We start from the raw sequence: 20,321 nt of genomic DNA on the forward strand, positions 1-20,321 counted from the left end.
TATATCTCACCGCCTTTATTAGGCCTCTTCGATTAACTTTCCATTTATAATAAACATAAAAATAGATTTTAATGATTTGTTTATATGCGACCTTCCTGAGAGTAGGCGGTCCTAACTTGGAAACTGAAGTTAAACAACGTTGAGCCCTTTCAATCGTAAATAGCTTTTAAAGAGCTAATGATTTAAAACTTTTTAAATGAATATTTTTTAATAGATATTTTATGAAAGATTTTCTTTGAATAGTCTTCGTACTGTTTCAAAGATGAACTAACGTTTAGTTTATTTATGCTACGCAGTTTGCGCTCTATCGTTACGATAGAGAGAGAGAGTATCACGGTTTCACTTTGCAGAAAGAGTAAATCGATTCTGACGTTTTGTTCATTCTTCTTTCAAAGCTTAAATGTTTTAAATTATATTTTAAAGGAACTTTTTAATTGAAAAACCTTTCAGTTTTTTTTTTTTTTCCTTTGGTCAAATAACATGTTTTTTTGACGAAACGTAAGTGGGCTCTTCTCTTAGGTGCGTAATCAAGAGAGAGAGAGAGAGAGATAGAGACGGAGGGAGAGAGAGGGGAGAAAACGTTCCGTTCAAGCGGGTAACGTTGTTCTCGAGTTACTCTCGTCCCTAGTCTCTGTACGGGGAGAAAGGATAAAACGTTTTTAGTTTTTTATTATCGTCCCCAGGCAATGTACGGTGAGAGATTGAAAACGTAGTTTTGAATGAACTAGTGTTTAGTCTCTTCCCCATCCACTGAATTTTTTATCTTAAAATATGTTTACTGTTTTTTGCTGGTATTAATGTGCTTGCATTATACGGCTGATTTCGCTATTACTACCTTTTGATGAGGTTAGAATTGCGTGCTTCAGGTAGAAATCAGTAAAAGTTTCGATTTCAGTGAAATAAGTGCTAAACAGAAAATCGTAGTGATAAAGTGATATTGCGCAAAGTGTTATCAGTGTTGCGACCGAGGGTTCGTCTGTTCGTGCCTGTCGTTCGCCTAGTCCGGGACCTCTTGCAAGCTCCCAAGCCCAGGGGAGAAGTAATGTCGTACGACTTATGGGTTCGAGAGGCCTTGATCAGCGAACAGACGTTCCCTCTATGGTATCGGGTGTATCTTACCAAGATCACCCCTACCATAAGGCGAGAGAGACGTTTTTCTCCTCATCATCCGAAGGCTTTTCGCATAAGAAACCTGAAACAAGGTTTCGAGGCCCTTAAGCGAAAGTCAGTCCTTTCAGGACAGGTCCAGCGTCCTGGTTGTAGCCATTAGGACAGCTCTGACCCTATGCAGTCATCGGAAGACTGCTCGCTGCCTAACAAAAGCGTAACACAGACTCCGAGAGTCTTTTTGTTGGCAAGGTTTTGCGGTCACAGACGTTACCCTCGTCTCTTACCGCAACCTTTTCCGTTGATCCTAAATGGGTTGTACGGCAAGACATGCAGAATAAGCTTGCCTCCCTTATGGAAGACTATTCTGCCGATTAGTCCGTTGAGCCTAGCCGTTTCTCTCATCGAGATCCTGGCTTTCAGCCAACCTAACGTTACTTTGTGCGTCCTGTTGACGTTGGCGTAGCTAAGTCACGTCAGTCAGGTTGTTTAGAACCACACTCGATGCGGTCTCGTGTGGATTTTCAGCCACATTTGGACGTTAGGCCACTTGCTGATGCTCCTGTTGACGTTCAGGACGTTCGCTATCAATCGGAGTTGACTTGTTTTGACGCTGTGCGTCAACCTCCGCATTCTAGAGTTGTTTTGACTGCTCAGTCTAGGCGGTCAAAGCAGTCTCGAGTGGACGCTGTGCGTCCTCACGCACCTGTTGTTGTTGACAGTTCACAGACTGTCAAGCAGTTACATGACGTTGCGTCCTGGTCTCTCGCACCTGTTGTTGTTGACAGTTCACAGACTGTCAAGCAGTTACATGACGTTGCGTCCTGGTCCGTTACTAATGCACCAGTGCGTGTGGACTCTGCTTGTAAAGCATTGCCACCACGGTAGGTCTCTTCCTTGCTTGAGACTCAGCTATTATCGGACAAGGTTCCTTTAGATGAGGAAGTTGCTGTTCCCCCTCCTACTGATATTCCCTTGAGGACTCTGTCAGACGGAGAGGAGCCTAAAGCTGCTTAGCCCTCTATGGACTTTAAATAAATCATGCTGATTTTTAAGGATCTTTGTCCGGATCTTTTTGTAACTGCTGCTCCTCGTTCGCCTAAACGTCAGAGCTTACACTAGGCCTAGCTACTTCGAAGCCGTTGTTTTATAAGCTAGTGCTCTCTCGCTCTCCTAGAGAGCTTTACGTTTGCTAGGCGACTGGTTTATCACCAGGAGGAGTTTGGGGGATATAGCCTTTGCTTTCCCTTCTTTTAAACTGGCTTATAGAGCGAGAGTCTGATATGACACGAGAGAAGTTCTCGGCTTGGGAGTTCCTGCCTCTGCCCAGATAGACTTCACAAATCTCGTAGACTCTCCTTGGAGCCTGGCCAGGAGACGCTCCTAGATTTTACAGGTCAACTTCACAGCTGTTTTCGAGCCTTTGAAGTTTTGCTGTACAATTATGTCATGCATAAACAAGGCTTTCAGGGATGGCTCCAATGATCTGACAGCCACGTTCTCTGCAGGGACAAGTCCCTCAGGGATGGCTCCATGATTTGGCAGCCATGTTCACTGCAGGAGTACGTAAGAGGCAAGTGCGCTCAATGTATTCATTGTCAAGACAAACTTCACGATGAAGTCTACCAGGCTGTCTTGACAGCATTTATGGAAGGCGACTGGATGGTCTCTCTCGACCTTCAGGAGGCATACTTCCACATTCCTATACACCCGGATTCCCAACCGTTTCTGAGGTTTGTTTACAGGAATGTGGGGTACCAGTTTCGAGCTATCGGAGATCAGAGCCTCCCTGTACTTGGACGACTGGCTTCTCAGAGCCTCTTCCAGTCATCGCTGTCTGAAGGATCTCAATTGGACTCTAGATCTGACCAAGGAATTGGGACTCCTAGTCAATTTGGAAAAGTCACAGCTGGTCCCATCCCAAACTATTCTGTATTTAGGGATGGAGATTCACAGTCAAGTTTTTCGGGCTTTTCCGTCGGCCCCCAGAATAGATCAAGCCCTGCTCTCCATCCAGAAGATGCTGAAGAAAGAACGCTGCTCAGTCAGGCTGTGGATGAGTCTGGTAGGGACGCTGTCATCCCTGGAGCAATTTGTCTCGCTAGGAAGGCTACACCTCCGTCCTCTTCAATTCCATCTGGCTTTTCACTGGAAAAAGGACAAGACGCTAGAGGCGGTCTCGATCCCGATTTCCGAAAAGATAAAGTCTAGTCTGACTTGATGGAAGGACAATATCAGCCTACGAGAGGGTCTTCCCCTGGCAGTTCAGATACCCAACCACGTTCTCTTCTCGGACGCATCGGACTTGGGCTGGGGCGCGACGCTGGACGGTCGGGAATGCTCAGGTCTGTGGAACTCGAGTCAGAGGAGCATGCATATCAACAGCAAGGAGCTTTTGGTGGTTCATCTGGCCTTGATAAGCTTCGAGAATATCCTTCGAGGCAAGGTGGTGGAGGTAAACTCGGACAACACCACGGCCTTGGCGTACATTTCCAAACAGGGAGGTACCCACTCACTGACTTTGTACGAGATCGCAAGGGACCTGCTCATCTGGTCAAAAGATCGAGGCATCTCCCTAGTAACGAGGTTCATCCAGGGCGACTTGAACGTCCTAGCAGATTGTCTCAGTCGGAAAGGTCAAGTAATTCCAACCGAATGGACCCTCCACAAGGATGTGTGCAAGAGACTTTGGACGACTTGGGGTCAACCCACCATAGATCTCTCTGCAACCTCACTGACCAAGAGGCTTCCAATCTATTGCTCTCCAGTCCCGGACCCAGCAGCAATACATATAGATGCCTTCCTCCTAGATTGGTCACATCTAGATCTTTACGCATTCCCACCATTCAAGATTGTCAACAAGGTACTGCAGAAATTCGCCTCTCACGAAGGGACAAGGTTGACGTTAGTTGCTCCCCTCTGGCCCGCGAGAGAATGGTTCACCGAGGTACTTCGATGGCTAGTAGACGTTCCCAGAAGTCTTCCTCTAAGAGTAGACGTACGTCAACCACACGTAAAGAAGGTACACCAAAGCCTCCACGCTCTTCGTCTGACTGCCTTCAGACTATCGAAAGACTCTCGAGAGCTAGAGGCTTTTCGAAGGAGGCAGCCAGTGCGATTGCTAGAGCAAGGAGAGCGTCTACCATTAGAGTCTACCAATCGAAGTGGGAAGTCTTCCGAGACTGGTGCAAGTCAGTTTCCGTATCCTCGACCAGTACCTCTGTAGCCCAAATAGCTGATTTTCTCTTATACCTGAGAAAAGTACGATCCCTTTCAGCTCCTACTATCAAGGGCTACAGAAGCATGTTGGCTTCGGTCTTCCGGCATAGAGGCTTAGATCTTTCCAACAATAAAGATCTGCAAGACCTCCTTAAGTCTTTCGAGACCTCTAAGGAGCGTCGTTTGGCTACTCCTGGGTGGAATTTAGACGTGGTCCTAAGATTCCTCATGTCAGACAGGTTTGAGCCTTTACAGTCAGCCTCCCTGAAAGATCTCACTCTTAAGACACTTTTCCTGGTATGCTTAGCCTCGGCTAAAAGAGTCAGTGAGCTTCATGCCTTCAGCAAGAACATCGGGTTTTCGTCAGAAAAAGCTACTTGTTCTCTGCAACTTGGTTTCCTAGCCAAAAATAAGCTACCTTCTCGTCCTTGGCCTAAATCTTTCGATATTCCTAGCTTATCGGAGATCGTAGGCAATGAACTAGAAAGAGTCTTATGCCCTGTTAGAGCTCTTAAGTTCTACTTAGCTCGTACTAAACCTTTACGAGGGCAATCTGAAACGTTATGGTGTTCGGTTAAGAAACCATCCTTGCCTATGTCAAAGAATGCTTTGTCATATTTTATCAGATTGTTAATACGAGAAGCTCATTCACACTTGAGTGAGGAAGACCGATCTTTGCTTAAGGTTAAGACGCACGAGGTTAGAGCTGTAGCAACTTCCGTGGCCTTTAAGCAAAATAGATCTCTGCAAAGTATCATGGACGCAACCTATTGGAGAAGCAAGTCAGTGTTCGCGTCATCTTACTTGAAAGATGTCCAGTCTCTTTACGAGAACTGCTACACACTGGGACCATTCGTAGCAGCGAGTGCAGTAGTGGGTGAGGGCTCAACCACTACAATTCCCTAATTCCATACCCTTTTAATCTGTCTCTTGAAATGTTTTAATGTTGTTTTTATGGGTTGTCCGGAAGGCTAAGAAGCCTTTCGCATCCTGGTTGATTTGGCGGGTGGTCAAAGTCATTTCTTGAGAGCGCCCAGATTAGGGGTTTGATGAGGTCCTGTTGTATGGGTTGCAGCCCTTGATACTTCAGCTCCTGGGGGTCTGTCAGCATCCTAAGAGGATCGCTGGGCTCCGTAAGGAAGACGTACTTACAAGGCAGAGTAATCGTCTAAGTCGACTTCCTTACCAGGTACCTATTTATTTTGGTTTTGTTATATTGATAACTGCCAAAATGAAATAAAAAACTCTTAGCTTATACGATGTAAACATATTTAACTCTGGTCTCTACCCACCTCCTTGGGTGTGAATCAGCTATTATATATTCACCGGCTAAGTTAAATATTTAAAAATGATATTTTAATTATAAAATAAATTTTTGAATATACTTACCCGGTGAATATATAAATTAAACGACCCTCCCTTCCTCCCCAATAGAGACGCAGTGGGATGGGAAGAAATTGAGTCTTTGTTTACATCGAGAGTGGTATCTGGCCGACAGTTGGCGCTGGTGGGCACACCCGCAACCTGTATAGCGATCGCTGGCGAGTTTTTATTGTATGTGTCTGTCGAGCAACAGAGTTGCAGCTATTATATATTCACCGGGTAAGTATATTCAAAAATTTATTTTATAATTAAAATATCATTTTTATAAATTACTTGTTAAGCTACAACCCTAGTCGGAAAAGCAGGATGCTTTTAGGTTTGGAAGGATGAAGTACATGGGATTCTAGTTTTATTTTGTCTAACGTACAGGATTTTTATTTGGTCTTGTTCAGGATTTACATTCACCCAAGCTGTGTCTACCGTAGAATTGTACTTAAGATGTTAATGTAGTGGGAGTTTCTTCTGATTTGGCTGGTTAACCTTAGAATAGTCATAATTGCAATAAAGCTTTATCAGGAGGATTTATTCTTCAATAGGAAATTAAAAAGTTTCAGAACTGAATGGGACGAGATTAGAGGCAATGGAGGAAAATTCAAAAGGCAGAAAGGGTCGCTGTTGTTGTTTAAGGGTCTCTGCCAAAGTATTGTGAGCAGTATACTCTTAGTAGTCGTTGCATATTTCAAATAATTATCAGTGGCTAAAATTGTTTGCTTTGGAACTAATACTGGACGGCTCTTTAGTTCAGATGCTCTACTAAGTTGTTGTCACTAAATGTTCTTGGACAAAACCCAATCCTCTATTGGTTTTTCATTTTGTTTGTCATTAAACGTTCCTAGACGAAAAACAATCCTCTAATTGGTTTTCCTATTGTTTGTCACTAAATATTCCTAGACAAAAAAACAATCCTTTAATTGGTTTTTCTATTGTTTGTCACTAAATGTTCTTCGATAAAAAACCCAATCCTCTACTCAGTTTCCCTCTTGTTTGTCACTAAATGTTCCTAGATGAAAAACCATTCCTCCACTTGGTTTCCTTATTGTTTGTCACAAAATGTTGTAAGACAAAAAGCCAATAATGAAAATAAGTACTGTATATGCAACACTGAAGCAGGTAAAAGGATTGTTAGATCTATTGGCTTTCAGCCGTCAGGCGAATTCAAGCATTGTACTTAGGTACTGTTTTCTCCCATGGTCCATTGTTTAAATTGTTCTAGGAGTCCTGTAATATACAGTAATTCATCCTTTTATGGTATTTTCTGGTATTTTGACCTAATGTAGGATGAGTTCAAGTTGTAGAAATTTTTTAATTACTGTACGATCTCTGTTTGTATGGTCAATGTTAGCGTCTGTTAGTTTCGCCAATTGATATGGTTTCTATTAGGGATATTCATGGTAGTGATAGATGAGCAATAGTTATTTTTTCCTATACTAACAAACCTTCTGTTATTTATGTCGAATATCTATCAGCTTAGCTGTAATGTAGCCATTAGACTATAATTGCAAGGTGGCAACCCTGCTTAACCGCTCGAGCGGGTAGGCTTGGGGTGGTTTGGCGGTACCCAGCCGCCTCTATTATATTCTCACAGCAGTGAGAGATGTCACTTTTTCTTTTGGCTCAGTAGAGATCGGGTGTGTCCGCTGTCTTCCTGACTGTCATTGGACTTTTTCAATTCTTTTTCTTTTCAGGTGTGCGTGTCTTCTCGTGCGATTGCCTTCATCATGCAAACCTGTCCAGGGCGCGAGGGTGCCGCGTATGGGACCGTCATGTCGTCGTTGGAGACAGACACGCATTCTGTGTGTCCTACGTGCCAAGGGCATCGGTGCGAGTAGGGTTCTCCCTGCGCAGAGTGTAGGGAGTGGTCTGGCTCCCAATGGGAGAAATTTGGGCGGCGTAGGAAGAAGAAGACGAAGCTCGACCGTTCTCCCAAAGGGACGAGCAAAGCGGATTCCTCTTCTCACACCCCCAAATCTCTCTCTCAAAAGCTCCTTCTAGCTCGCTCTCTTCCGAGGGACGATTGAGTAGGAGCACAGATCGACAGTTTCCTTGGCAACCCTGGGGTACCTGGGTGGTTGTTGCTTCCCCTAGAGTAGCAACTTCTCCTCCAGCTGCTGGCGAGCCTTTCTCCCTTTCAGATCTGGTGCAGGGGTGGCCAACTTTTTGGATTTCAGGACCCTCTTCTAAGGAGGAGCTGCTGCGCCGCCTTCAGCGTGGTGCCAGGAATGACCCTTCTCCAGAGCCTTCAACATCTCACGCTCTGGAAATATGCGAAGTTCATCTCTCGCCCTCTCCTGGCCCTTCCCTGTGTGGACAAGGTGATCGCTCACATTCACCTCTCCGACCCCTTGCTGATGACGAACTCTCTCTCCATTCTATGATCTCGTCGTCCCCTTATCTTCAACCCATGGTTTCTCCCCACAGGAACCTGCAGGTTGCAGGTGTAGATCTTCTGGGGACCAGTGCTCCTACCACCAGCAGCATTAAGGGACAAGCATCACCATCGCCTCTCCCTTCTGGACTATCTTCCCCTGATTGCCGTTTGCGATGATCGAAAGTTCTGATGAATCGTAGGTCATCATGATCCGAGCGCTCTTCTTCTAGAAGGTGCTCGTGCTAATGAGACCTCCGGTTTCAACGCTCTCCTCGGAGGTGTTCCTCTTCACAAGGACGAGTCTTGCGATAGCTTCCTACATGATCATGAGCAATGTTTAGACCTAGGTCCAGACGCTCGCGTTCAAGATCTCTGCGATCTGGATTATGAGAACGGTGCTCGCGCTCCCGAGAAAAATTCTCCCGTTCATGAGGGGGACGTTAACGCTTGCGAGGGTACTGTTCACGAGAATGGCGTTCTCATTCGCGAGGCCGATGCTCATGTTCGCACGATACGCATTCGCGACGTTTACGCTGTACTCGAACGAGCGCTAAACGCCTTTCACGAACACCTCATTCACGATCATGAACATCTCGATCAAGGTCTAGACGTTCCTCGTCCAGAGGTAGAGGTAGGCGTACGCGCAGTCCATCAGCATGTAGCCCCTCAACCAGACCTTCCAAATGACCTCGGACCGGACCTGAAGATGAGAATGACCATTCCTCAAACAGGCGTCCAGCTAAACCCCCAGTGCCTTTAATCTCCTGGGGATTTTTAGCAAAGCGTTGATCTACGCACGCTTGGAAACGCTTCCTGCTGTGACACGTTCTCCAACTAGAGTAGTCCCTACTCAAAAGCCTCCTCTGCGTACTTCGTCGGACGTAGGTGCTTTTCTGGGGCAGCAGGAAGGCGTTAGACCTTCCTCTTCCTCTTTGGCTCTTAGTGCTCCAGTTGCGAGCCCTTTTGCTCGTGAATTGCGTCAGTTAACGCTTGAAACTCGCGATTTGCACGTGAATCTCGTGATTTCATGAGCAAATCGATGATTTCCGCGAGCAATTTACAAACAGATGTGTCAGAACCGCGAGCAAGTGTGGTACCAATACCTTCACCTCTACCCTCTGCGTCTTCCACCTCCAGCTGAAGACCGGCACCTTTTCCAGAAGGATTCAAGGAGCCTCCCAGTAGGATCGCGGATGTGCCTATTATCACGGACCTTCCTTCGCTCCCGAAGGGTTCCTCTGCCTCAGAGGTTATCACCTCCTCCAACTGGAGCTCCTTCGGGAGTTCCACCCAAAGAACACTCTCCTAGGGAATTCCAGGGTGTACCTAGAAGTTCAGAGCTTCCTCCGTGGGTGAATACGTTCATCTCCACCCTCCTGAAGACTCTGAACGTGGCTCCTACACCGTCACAACCTCCGACTGTTCCAGTCAAGGCAATCCCTAGGATCCCCCTGGAACCTTTGTCGAGTTCGTCATCTGGGAGTCTGGACCCTAGAAGAAAGTTGATGACGGGCAGAGTGCGTAGATCATCTCCATTCCAATCGTGTGCTGAAGGTCCTATTCTTTTGATTCTTACATGGCCTACTTACTTTTTACTCCAGTAAAGATAAAGGAGGTCATCACTAAGAAGCAGAAGAGAAGGATGAGAGGCGTAACCACCTCACACCGATATCATCCATCCTAGGACGAGTAGGGACATAGGATCTCCTAGGGAGATCACGATCCATCCCTTCAACCATCAAGAAATTGAATAGTGCCTTCAGTACCTACTGCCAAGGCTTTGTCAAGTGTTTGAAAACTTTGTAGGTTCCCCCTCCTAAGTCTGCGGAGGAACATCCTGTGCGTAGGGAATTGAAGGACACTAAGATGAAACCCAAGAACGATCTGGCACGGGAAGCTAGAATGGCTGAGGCACAGAGAGGGTCCCCTGTGGTGGGTCCTCCCTGTGATTCTTTTGATGACCATGACCTAGCCCAGGCTCTGAGCTTGGAGATGGACGACCCCTTAGATTCTGAGGACGAGAATGTTCCAAAGGCGGCCAGTCCGAATTATCACTTTGAACAGGAGAGACGTGAGTCGGAGCATACCTTTTGGCAGGTCCTTGCGTGTATGAGGGTCATCAATCAGCTGTCCATTCCTTGTTCCACCATCCAGGAAGGGAAGGATATGGTTCTCGACTAGATATTCGAGACCCAGAAGCCATCCAGATCCGGTAAGGCTCTGCCCTGGTCCAAGGGTTTGACAATCGGCAAGAGGAAAGCTATGGCTCATATAGCTGGAACTTCTATTTCCTTGAGGGCAGGTTCCTCCTCTCGGTCCCTTCCACTTCCTTTTGTTCTACAAAGGAAATATTACTAGATCGAAGGGGAACCACGTTCCACCATGACCCTCGACCCTTCAGTAGGGTCCCTAACGAAGGCTGTACCAACTCAGACCCTCTCCTCTCTGAAGACCTCCCTCTGGCAGTTGAGCTCCTGAACGTAGAGAGGGGGGGGAGTACACCATGCAGGCTGCTTCGTGGCTCGATCTATGGCTGGGATCCTTAGGCTTCATGGTTCTCTCCCATGATCTTCCAAAGGAGTCGGCCAGGAAGACTACAAAGTCTTTCCTGTTGTCAGGTCCCCGGGCTCTTGAGTTTCTATTGCACTCTTTCCACTCAAAGGGCAGAAAGGCTCCAAGTCCTTCAGAGGAAGGAAAGGAGGAAAGGGAGGTAGGTGAGGTGGTCCCTCCCAGTAGGAGTGCCATTCCTCACCACCCACCATGTGTGGAAGGATGCCTACAGCTCCACTGGCAGGGGTGGTAGCTCCGCGAGGCAGATCCCTGGACGGTTGAAGTGATTGGCCTAGGGTATCGTGTCCCATTCATTGAATCTCTCCCTCCTTTTTGACTGGATCCAGTGCATCCAAACTTTTATTATTATTATTATTATTACTTGATGAGCTACAACCCTAGTGGGAAAAGCAGGATGCTATAAGCCCAGGGGCTCCAACAGGGAAAATAGCCCAGTGAGGAAAGGAAAAATGAAAAATAAAAATTTTTAAGAAGAGTAACTATAATAAAATGAATATCTCCTATATAAATATAAATTTTAATAAAACAAGAGGAAGAGAAATTAGATAGAATTGTGTGCCCCAGTGTACCCTCGAGCAAGAAAACTCCATCCCAAGACAGTGGAAGACCATGGTACAGAGGCTATGGCTTTACCCAAGACTAGAGAACAATAGTTTGATTTTGGAGTGTCCTCCTCCTAGAAGAGCTGCATACCATAGCTAAAAAGTCTTTTCTACCCTTAGCAAGAGGAAAGTGGCCACTGAACAATTATAGTGCAGTAACCCCTTGCGTGAAGAAGAATTGTTTGGTGATCTCAGTGTTGTCAGGTGTATAAGGATAAAGGAGAATAAGTAAAGAATAGGCCAGACTATTCGGTGTATGTGTAGGCAAAGAGAAAACGAACTGTTGCGAAGGGATCCGTAAAGGAGCTGGTCTTCAGGGCCAAAGTCCAGATCATGCTGCAGAAGGGCACTCTCCAAGAGGTTGAGGATGGGTCCACTGGCTTCTACAGTCAAATTTTTCTGATGAAAAAGGCGACTGGAGGCTGGAGACCAGTTATTGATCTCTCTCCTCTGAACAAGTTTGTTCAACAGACTCAATTCAGAATGGAGACGGCAGACACGGTCAATCAAGCAGTTCGTCCAAGGGACTTCTGTGCACACTGGATCTGAAGGACGCATACTTCCAGACCCAAATCTATCCGTCTTCAAGGAAGTATCTAAGATTCATACATGAGGAAAAGACATACCAGTTCAAGGTTATATGCTTTGGCCTCCCAACAGCTCAGGGGTCACAGGAATGGCATTCGTCTTCTCAGATATTTGGACGACTGGTTGATCCTAGCAGACTCGAAGATGACCCTTTTTTATCACCGGGACATGCTTCTTGAGTTTTTTCAGGACGTGGGGGTTCTGATAAATCACGAGAAGTCATTACTGCAACCTTCCCAGAGACTGGTATACCTCGGTATGATCATAGACACCGTCCAAGAGAGTTCCCATCAGACGAAAGAGTACACAGACTGAAGGAAGTGGACCGCACCCTTCCTCAGGAAAAAAGTTCTTCCAGCCTCTCATTGGTTGAGTCTGTTAGGCCATCTGACCTCTCTCACCTGTCTTGTTCCAAACGGCCACCTCAGGATAAGATCGCTGCAGTGGCAGCTGAAGTCCATGTGGAACTAACACTGATCCACCGGGCACCTTAGTTACAATAACTCAGAATCAGGTAACAGATTTGAGTTGGTGGATGGTAGATGAAAACCTTCGACGAGGCCAGGATCTTCTTGTTCCCTCTCTGGATTTGATGCTCTTCACAGATGCATTAAAAGAATGGTGGGTGGGCTCACCTGCTGCACCATACGATCTCCGGCCTCTGGTCAGAGTCAGAAAGGTGCCAGAGCGACAACACCACTGTAAGGGCGTTACCTTTTCGCAGCCTCTATCCCATCTTGCCATAAAGATCCATAGATGGTCAGAAGAACATTCGGTGTGTCTGTCAGCTCGATCCATTCTTGGCCAGAGGAATGTGCTCGCGTACAATCTGAACATAGCGACTCAGATAGTAGGCTCCGAATGGTCTTTGAATCGTCAGATAGACAACTAAGTCCTGACTTTGTAGGGTTCCCTGACTGTAGACCTGTTCGCAACATCTCTGAACAGCAAGCTGCCACTGTACTGTTCTCCAGTCCCAGACCCTCAGGCTCCATGGGAAGATGCATTCCAATTACGGTGGGACAACATCGACGTGTACGCCTTTCCCCCGTTTTGTCTGATGAGGAGACTGCTCAACCAAACCAGAGCATTCAAAGATTTAATGATGACCCTTGTAGCTCAGCTATGGCATCATACAGAGTAGTTTCCAGACCACCTGTCACTTCTAGGAAATCTACCGAGAGAACTTCTTCCATGACCAGATCTACTCGAACGACTCGCGTAGAGACTCCAGCGTCTCCTCTCTCAGAAGGGATTTTCACAATAAGTTACAGAGCGAATGTCTGGATACTTGTGTAGGTCCTCAGCCTTGCTTTACCAGGCAAAATGGAGAGTATTCTGTGGTAATAGTCCTGGATGGACTATCTCTCTACATGATGCCACTATTCCAGTAATAGTGGAGAGCCTTGTATACCTTTGGGAGGAGAAGCTCCTTTCGATATCGGCAGTGTAAGGCTATCGCTGAGCCTTAAGTCTTGCCTTTTAAGCTGAAGGGAGTGGATATTTCCCCTTCGTTGGAATTTTTTTTTTTTTTTTTTCATACAGAGTTATGAGATCACTTGCCTGCAGTCAGAGAATAGGCCTCCTCCTTGGAACGTGGTTCGTGTTTTGAGATCCTTGAAAGGACCTTGTTACGAACCATTACGCCATGCAACTAACCAAAGAGAGTCGACGAACTTCATGGTCTTTCATATGACATCGCCCATTCAAGGGGTGGGGGGGAAGCGACACTCGGCTTCGTCCCCGAGTTTATTGCTAAGACTGAAAGTCGGGGGTGCTGGACCATAGATTCTGGCCCTTTCAGATTGTGAGTCTTAACTCTGTAACCAATGACCCAGATCAGTTGTTACTATTCTTAGTGAGGAGTTTGAGATACTATCTTGAATGCACAGCAGCAATACGGCCCCGACTAGTATACCTGTTTGTTAGTTCAGGGAGAGTAAAGAGGAGGATCACCAAAATCACGGTTTCCTCCTGGATCCGCCAAGTAATCGAAAGTGCCTCAGCTCCCAATCCTCCTCGGGCTCATTGATCTAGAGCCCATGATGTCGGAAATTAGTACTTCCCTAGCATTCAAACTCAACTTCTCCAAGTGGGCGTGCGGAAGAAACAGACCACCTTCACAGCCCATTACCGTAGAGACGTGACCCACATGAGTCTCGATGCATTCACTACCGGTCCTGTGGTAGCTGCCCAACAAGTGGTTTAAGATACCTCAGGCTCCTTGATGGACAAGTAGCAGTTGGTTGAGGGCATTGGTTACCCAAGTTAAGACTGGTATAAAGGAGAAAAATGTCGGGCTTTCCTTTCTTAATCTTCCCCTCCCTTGGGATATACAGTAGCACCATGGGTCCATCTGCAAGCTGGCTGCAACCTCTGCAGGTAATTATCACTTCCCTTGTGTAGCCTAGTATAAGTTATAAAATTGTTATACTCTCCATGTCTTATTGCTTTCTGTGAGGGAGCAACGGGATACGTCTGGTTTTTCTTATATAAACTCGGAAGGCGTTCATACAAAACAACAACCTCTATTACACTGCATTGCACAGGCCGCGAGTATACTCACTTTATATATTTCAGCGAGGTGTCAAAGTTTTCCCTAGACCACAGTCATATACTGTACTAGGTAAAACCAGGTCAGTGTCCATGCCAGATCTAGGACCCACCCACCTAAGAGTGAGTCATCCACATAAATAACGCAAGGTTTGTTGGTATGGGAACATGACAAATTCAGAGATAGTTTTTATTTTTTCCTAATACAAACGGAGTTAATTATATAAATTGACCCGCCATCACCTGCCCCCCCAGAAGTCCTGCCTGTAATCAAAAGTGACATCTCTAACTGCTGTGAGAGTATATATAGAGGTGACTAGGTACCCCCCAGTCACCCCTAGCCTACCCGCTCAAGCGGTTAGGTAGGGTTGCCGCCTTGCAATTAATGTCTAATGGGTACCTTCCAGCTTCGCTGAATGACAATCAACATAGATAACTCCAGTCTTGCATTAGTTAGGGAAAAAATATAAATTATCTCTGAATTTGTCATATGGTTTAATTTTTGCACCTTTATTTAATGGAGTATGATTTGTTGTCCTAATTTTTTTTTTTTTTTTTTTCATCATTATTATTATTATTATTAAAGCTTTTGTGGTTTTCACCACTGTCTATTTGCATCTGGAGTTTAGATGTTTGTTATACTACAAATCAGTATAATTTTCTTATTACTATTGTTGGCTCTTTATACATTTGTGAAACATAGAATTGATAGTCGGAGGCCATTTCTCAACCTACCAAGTAAACCTTCCAAGTATTTTGGCCATTTTAATTGGTAGTGTTCTTAATATATGACTAACATTTAGCACAAACATCCAAGAAGGGTTGGAGAAAGGAAAGCCGGCTGTTGACGTCATTGTTTCTAACTGTATTCTGATTAAATCCTACAACAAATGATGAAAATTAATCATCGGAAATTTTACACGATCACTAAATAGTAATAATCATTTAGTCCTCAATTTCTTACCCAACAATTACAAAGGTATGTCACTCAAATTAAAGCAATACAATAGGAATAATAATAATGCAGTATTTCAATAAACCCGGATTATTTAATCAAAATTATAATTCAAATGACAAAGAAAATATTGACAGCAAATTAAATGGCAGACTCAATTAAATAAAAAAGTAAAGCTTTCTATAAAGTTAATTCCAACTAGTAGGGTCCATCCATATACCAAGGCACTTCCCCCAATTTTGGGGGGTAGCCGACATCAACAAACGAAACAAAACAAAAAAGGGGACCTCTACTCTCTACGTTCCTCCTGCCTAACAAGGGACTCAACCGAGTTCAGCTGGTACCGCTAGGGTGCCACAGCTGGTAGGGTGAGCAGGAAAAAGAATATATTAGACTTAGTACCTTATAGAGCTAACCTAACCTATTCTCATAGAAACATACTTTATTTTACATTGACAAATTGATGATAATTTCCATTTTGGAAGACACTACCTGTCTTCCGCATTCTCATAAATTATTTTTTAAATTTTTCGTAGAACCTAATCTCAATTCTTTTCTTTTTAAGGTAATGGTGCAATTCCATTTGTGATGGTCTCCAAAGCATCTACTAATGTCTTGAGCAGACCACTACCAGTGATAGGTAAGATTATAAAAGTATCACGCACATGCTATATTTATGACCGCTCATTTTACTCTCCTGAAATCAGAAATGTACTTTATATATCTCTCTGTCCAGATGGAATTAACAAGTAGAGAAGGAGACTCAATTGTAGTTCAATTGTCGTAGTTTTTTAAGGGTTTAGTAGTAGCATGGTGAAATTATTTTATTATAAGCACTCCTTGAGAGCCATCTGCTTCCTGCTACTAAAATAGGCAGAGTTATTTGAGTCTTATGTTTTATATTGTTACTGTAATAACCTCTTATTAACCCTTTTACCCCCAGGCTCTTTGGAAATTTCCAATCCTTAACCCCCAAGGGGTTATTTTTTCCCCAGCACATTTTGCAGTATATTTTTTTTAAATTGCTCTTACAGCCTTAATTTTTGTCATAGAGAGGTCAGGTTGGTCTCATTCTCTTGAAAACTGCCTGAATTTTCTCAAGAAAATTATAAAAAATATGAAAACAAAAAATTTTACAGCATTTTTTTGCAAGGACGTACCGGTACGTCCTTTTGGGGAAAAAGGGTTAAGCCATTTTGCAATTATTTTACTTACTAACTGGTGACATGAATAATTATTCCCTTTTTTTTTAAATATCAAACTTTTCTATATTTGAAGATACAAATCTTTGCTGTAGTTATGTAATTACTTTTATACCTCAGAGCTAAAGCAAATAAGTTAGGGAAGGAGAAAGCTCATGGGATTCAAGAAGTACTACTACTTTTATTACTATTGCTGATACTATTAGTTTTATCATTATTATTATTATGATTACTAGCTAAGCTACAACCCTAGTTGTAAAAGCAGGATGCTATTAGCCCAAGGGCTCCACCCTGGAAAAGTAGCCCATTGAGGAAAGGAAATAAGAAAATAAGTAAACTACAAGAGAAGTAATGAACAATTTTTGAATTGGTTCCAGCATTGTCATGTCTCCCAGTCTTAATTCCATGTGAATTAGTATTTCAAATCTAAACGGGATCCTTTACTGACACCAGGAAACTATCCTCGTGCAAAGGCAGTGTGTCCTCGTGTAAACTCTTAACCCTTTTACCCCCAGGCTATTTGGAAATTTCCAACCCTTAACCTCCCAGTACATTTTGCAGTATATTTTTTTTTTTAAATTGCTCTAACAGCCTTAATTTTTGCCATAGAGAGGTCAGGTTGGTCTCATTCTCTTGGAAAATGCCTGAATTTTCTCAAAAAATTATCAAAAATATGAAAAAAAAAAAAAATTTATAGCATTTTTTTGCAAGGACGTACCGGTACGTCCATGGGGTAAAGGGATGGCTTTTGTGAAACGTACCAGTACGTCCTTTGGGGGTAAAAGGGTTAATATCCTGGAAAGATTACTTGTCGCTAGTTACTGACACCAGTGAACTCTCTCCGTGTAAACTGGCCTTTATTCATAGCTGGTTATTCTTTCATTTCTGTTTGTACTTCTCAGCTATTAGGGCTCCTCACACAGGTCAATGTTCGGTGGACAGTGGTTACCAGTGTCCCACCAGTGGCTTGTGTGTGGGCATGCATAGAAACACATAAGTGTTTCATTTTTCATCACAAAACCATGGCAGCCATTGTGTACATTGGTTTTGTCTCACTTGAAGGTTATTTTCCGGCTAGGAGCGTTATGCTAATAATTGTGGAATTTATTGATGATTCCTTTTCATTAACCTGCAAGGCATCTAAGGTATTGAATGATTTGCTAATAAAATTAATTTCAATACTTATGATCGATCATACTAGCCTTTCATCAAAGTATAGTGAAACAGCGGGCCAGAATATGTTCAACACAGTACATTTTATTGAACTCATTATGGTGCGCACACATTTTATTGAACTCATTATGGTGCGCACACATTTTATTGAACTCATTATGGTGCGCACACATTTTATTGAACTCATTATGGTGCGCACACATTTTATTGAACTCATTATGGTGCGCACACATTTTATTGAACTCATTATGGTGCGCACTTCAAAATCTGCATTGGAAATATTATCTTGAAGGTGAATTTGTTGTGGACAACAATATTTTAGATGACCTTGTTAGATATCTGCAAAAAATCTCTATTTTGATAACTTGAGTTTTTTTTTTGTTCAACACAATATATTTTATTGAACTCATTATGGTGCGCACTTCAAAATCTGCATTGGAAACATTATGTTGAAGGTGAATTTGTTGTGGACAACAATATTTTAGATGACCTTGTTAGATATCTGCAAAAAATCTCTATTTTGATAACCTGAGTTTTTTTTTTTCAACTAAAACATTTTTTGTGTGATCATGTTTTTCTAAATACTCTAGTGAGTTTAACAAACTATTTCATTTTACATTTTTAACATGATTCTAATATATATAACTGCCAAATGATCTTGTAAGTCTCTTTGCCTGACCTCTAGCATAAAGTTTATAATTAAATTAAGTTATTTACTCATGTTTATAAAAGAAAATTTATTCCAATATGGATGCTTTTGTATGTGGTCGAATAAAATTTTTTTTTTATGTAGACACCATTTTTTCATGATGAATTGATGGGAACAATTTTGAGTAGCCATTATTTTTGATAAGTTTATAACCTTTTGAACATTTTTTTCCCTAGGAAAAATGGAAAAGGTTGAAGATCCGACATACGGATTTCTACCTCGTCCTAAAAGGGGAAGGCCACGTGGATCGAAAGGTGAGGCAAAGTGAATTTTTTTAAATGAGCCCATAGTTTAATGATTCATGGAGGTCTTTCACAGAACCTTGGCATAAGTTCAGGTTAACATGCTTTTATTCACTGTTTGTTACATTTGTATATTATGTAAATATTCTTCCCACAATTGAGTCTTTCAGTCGAGAAACATGCCAAGTGCCATTTTTAAAAAGTGTCAGAAATCGCGATTGAAAATTGCCAATTTTCAATCGCGAATTACTCGGTAAATATAATAGCTAGGAGTTTCATATTTGTTACATACATATACCAAAGGCACTTCCCCCAATTTTGGGGGGTAGCCGACAACAACAAGAAACAAAACAAAAAGGGGACCTCTACTCTCTACGTTCCTCCAGCCTAACCAGGGACTCAGCCGAGTTCAGCTGGTACTGCTAGGGTGCCACAGCCCAACCTCCCACATTTCCACCACAGATGAAGCTTCATACTGCTGAGTCCCCTACTGCTGCTACCTCCGCGGTCATCTAAGGCACCGGAGGAAGCAGCAGGGCCTACCGGAACTGCGTCACAATCGCTCGCCATTCATTCCTATTTCTAGCACGCTCTCTTGCCTCTCTCACATCTATCCTCCTATCACCCAGAGCTTTCTTCACACCATCCATCCACCCAAACCTTGGCCTTCCTCTTGTACTTCTCCCATCAACTCTTGCATTCATCACCTTCTTTAGCAGACAGCCATTTTCCATTCTCTCAACATGGCCAAACCACCTCAACACATTCATATCCACTCTAGCCGCTAACTCATTTCTTACACCCGTTCTCACCCTCACCACTTCGTTCCTAACCCTATCTACTCGAGATACACCAGCCATACTCCTCAGACACTTCATCTCAAACACATTCAATTTCTGTCTCTCCATCACTTTCATTCCCCACAACTCCGATCCATACATCACAGTTGGTACAATCACTTTCTCATATAGAACTCTCTTTACATCCATGCCCAATCCTCTATTTTTTACTACTCCCTTAACTGCCCCCAACACTTTGCAACCTTCATTCACTCTCTGACGTACATCTGCTTCCACTCCACCATTTGCTGCAACAACAGACCCCAAGTACTTAAACTGATCCACCTCCTCAAGTAACTCTCCATTCAACATGACATTCAACCTTGCACCACCTTCCCTTCTCGTACATCTCATAACCTTACTCTTACCCACATTAACTTTCAACTTCCTTCTCTCACACACCCTTCCAAATTCTGTCACTAGTCGGTCAAGCTTCTCTTCTGTGTCTGCTACCAGTACAGTATCATCCGCAAACAACAACTGATTTACCTCCCATTCATGATCATTCTCGCCTACCAGTTTTAATCCTCGTCCAAGCACTCTAGCATTCACCTCTCTCACCACTCCATCAACATACAAGTTAAACAACCACGGCGACATCACACATCCCTGTCTCAGCCCCACTCTCACCGGAAACCAATCGCTCACCTCATTTCCTATTCTAACACATGCTTTACTACCAGTGTAGAAACTTTTCACTGCTTGCAACAACCTTCCACCAACTCCATATAAACTCATCACATTCCACATTGCTTCCCTATCAACTCTATCATATGCTTTCTCCAGATCCATAAACGCAACATACACCTC

At 43.7% G+C, this 20,321-nt stretch overlaps 1 protein-coding gene across 6 annotated transcripts in view; it reads left to right on the top strand.

Annotated features, from left to right (window-relative positions):
• The window catches only part of LOC137628767 (uncharacterized), an 80,266-nt gene that overhangs the window by 36,340 nt on the left and 23,605 nt on the right, over positions 1–20,321 (top strand). For all 6 annotated transcript variants that reach the window (XM_068359964.1, XM_068359963.1, XM_068359967.1 and 3 more), the window contains exons 8-9: positions 15,912–15,986; positions 18,607–18,684. In XM_068359964.1, the coding sequence (XP_068216065.1) occupies positions 15,912–15,986; positions 18,607–18,684 (153 nt within the window). The remainder of the gene's footprint in view (positions 1–15,911; positions 15,987–18,606; positions 18,685–20,321) is intronic.

The sequence above is a fragment of the Palaemon carinicauda genome, chromosome 36 (genome assembly GCF_036898095.1).
Source record: "Palaemon carinicauda isolate YSFRI2023 chromosome 36, ASM3689809v2, whole genome shotgun sequence".
NCBI lineage: Eukaryota > Metazoa > Arthropoda > Malacostraca > Decapoda > Palaemonidae > Palaemon > Palaemon carinicauda.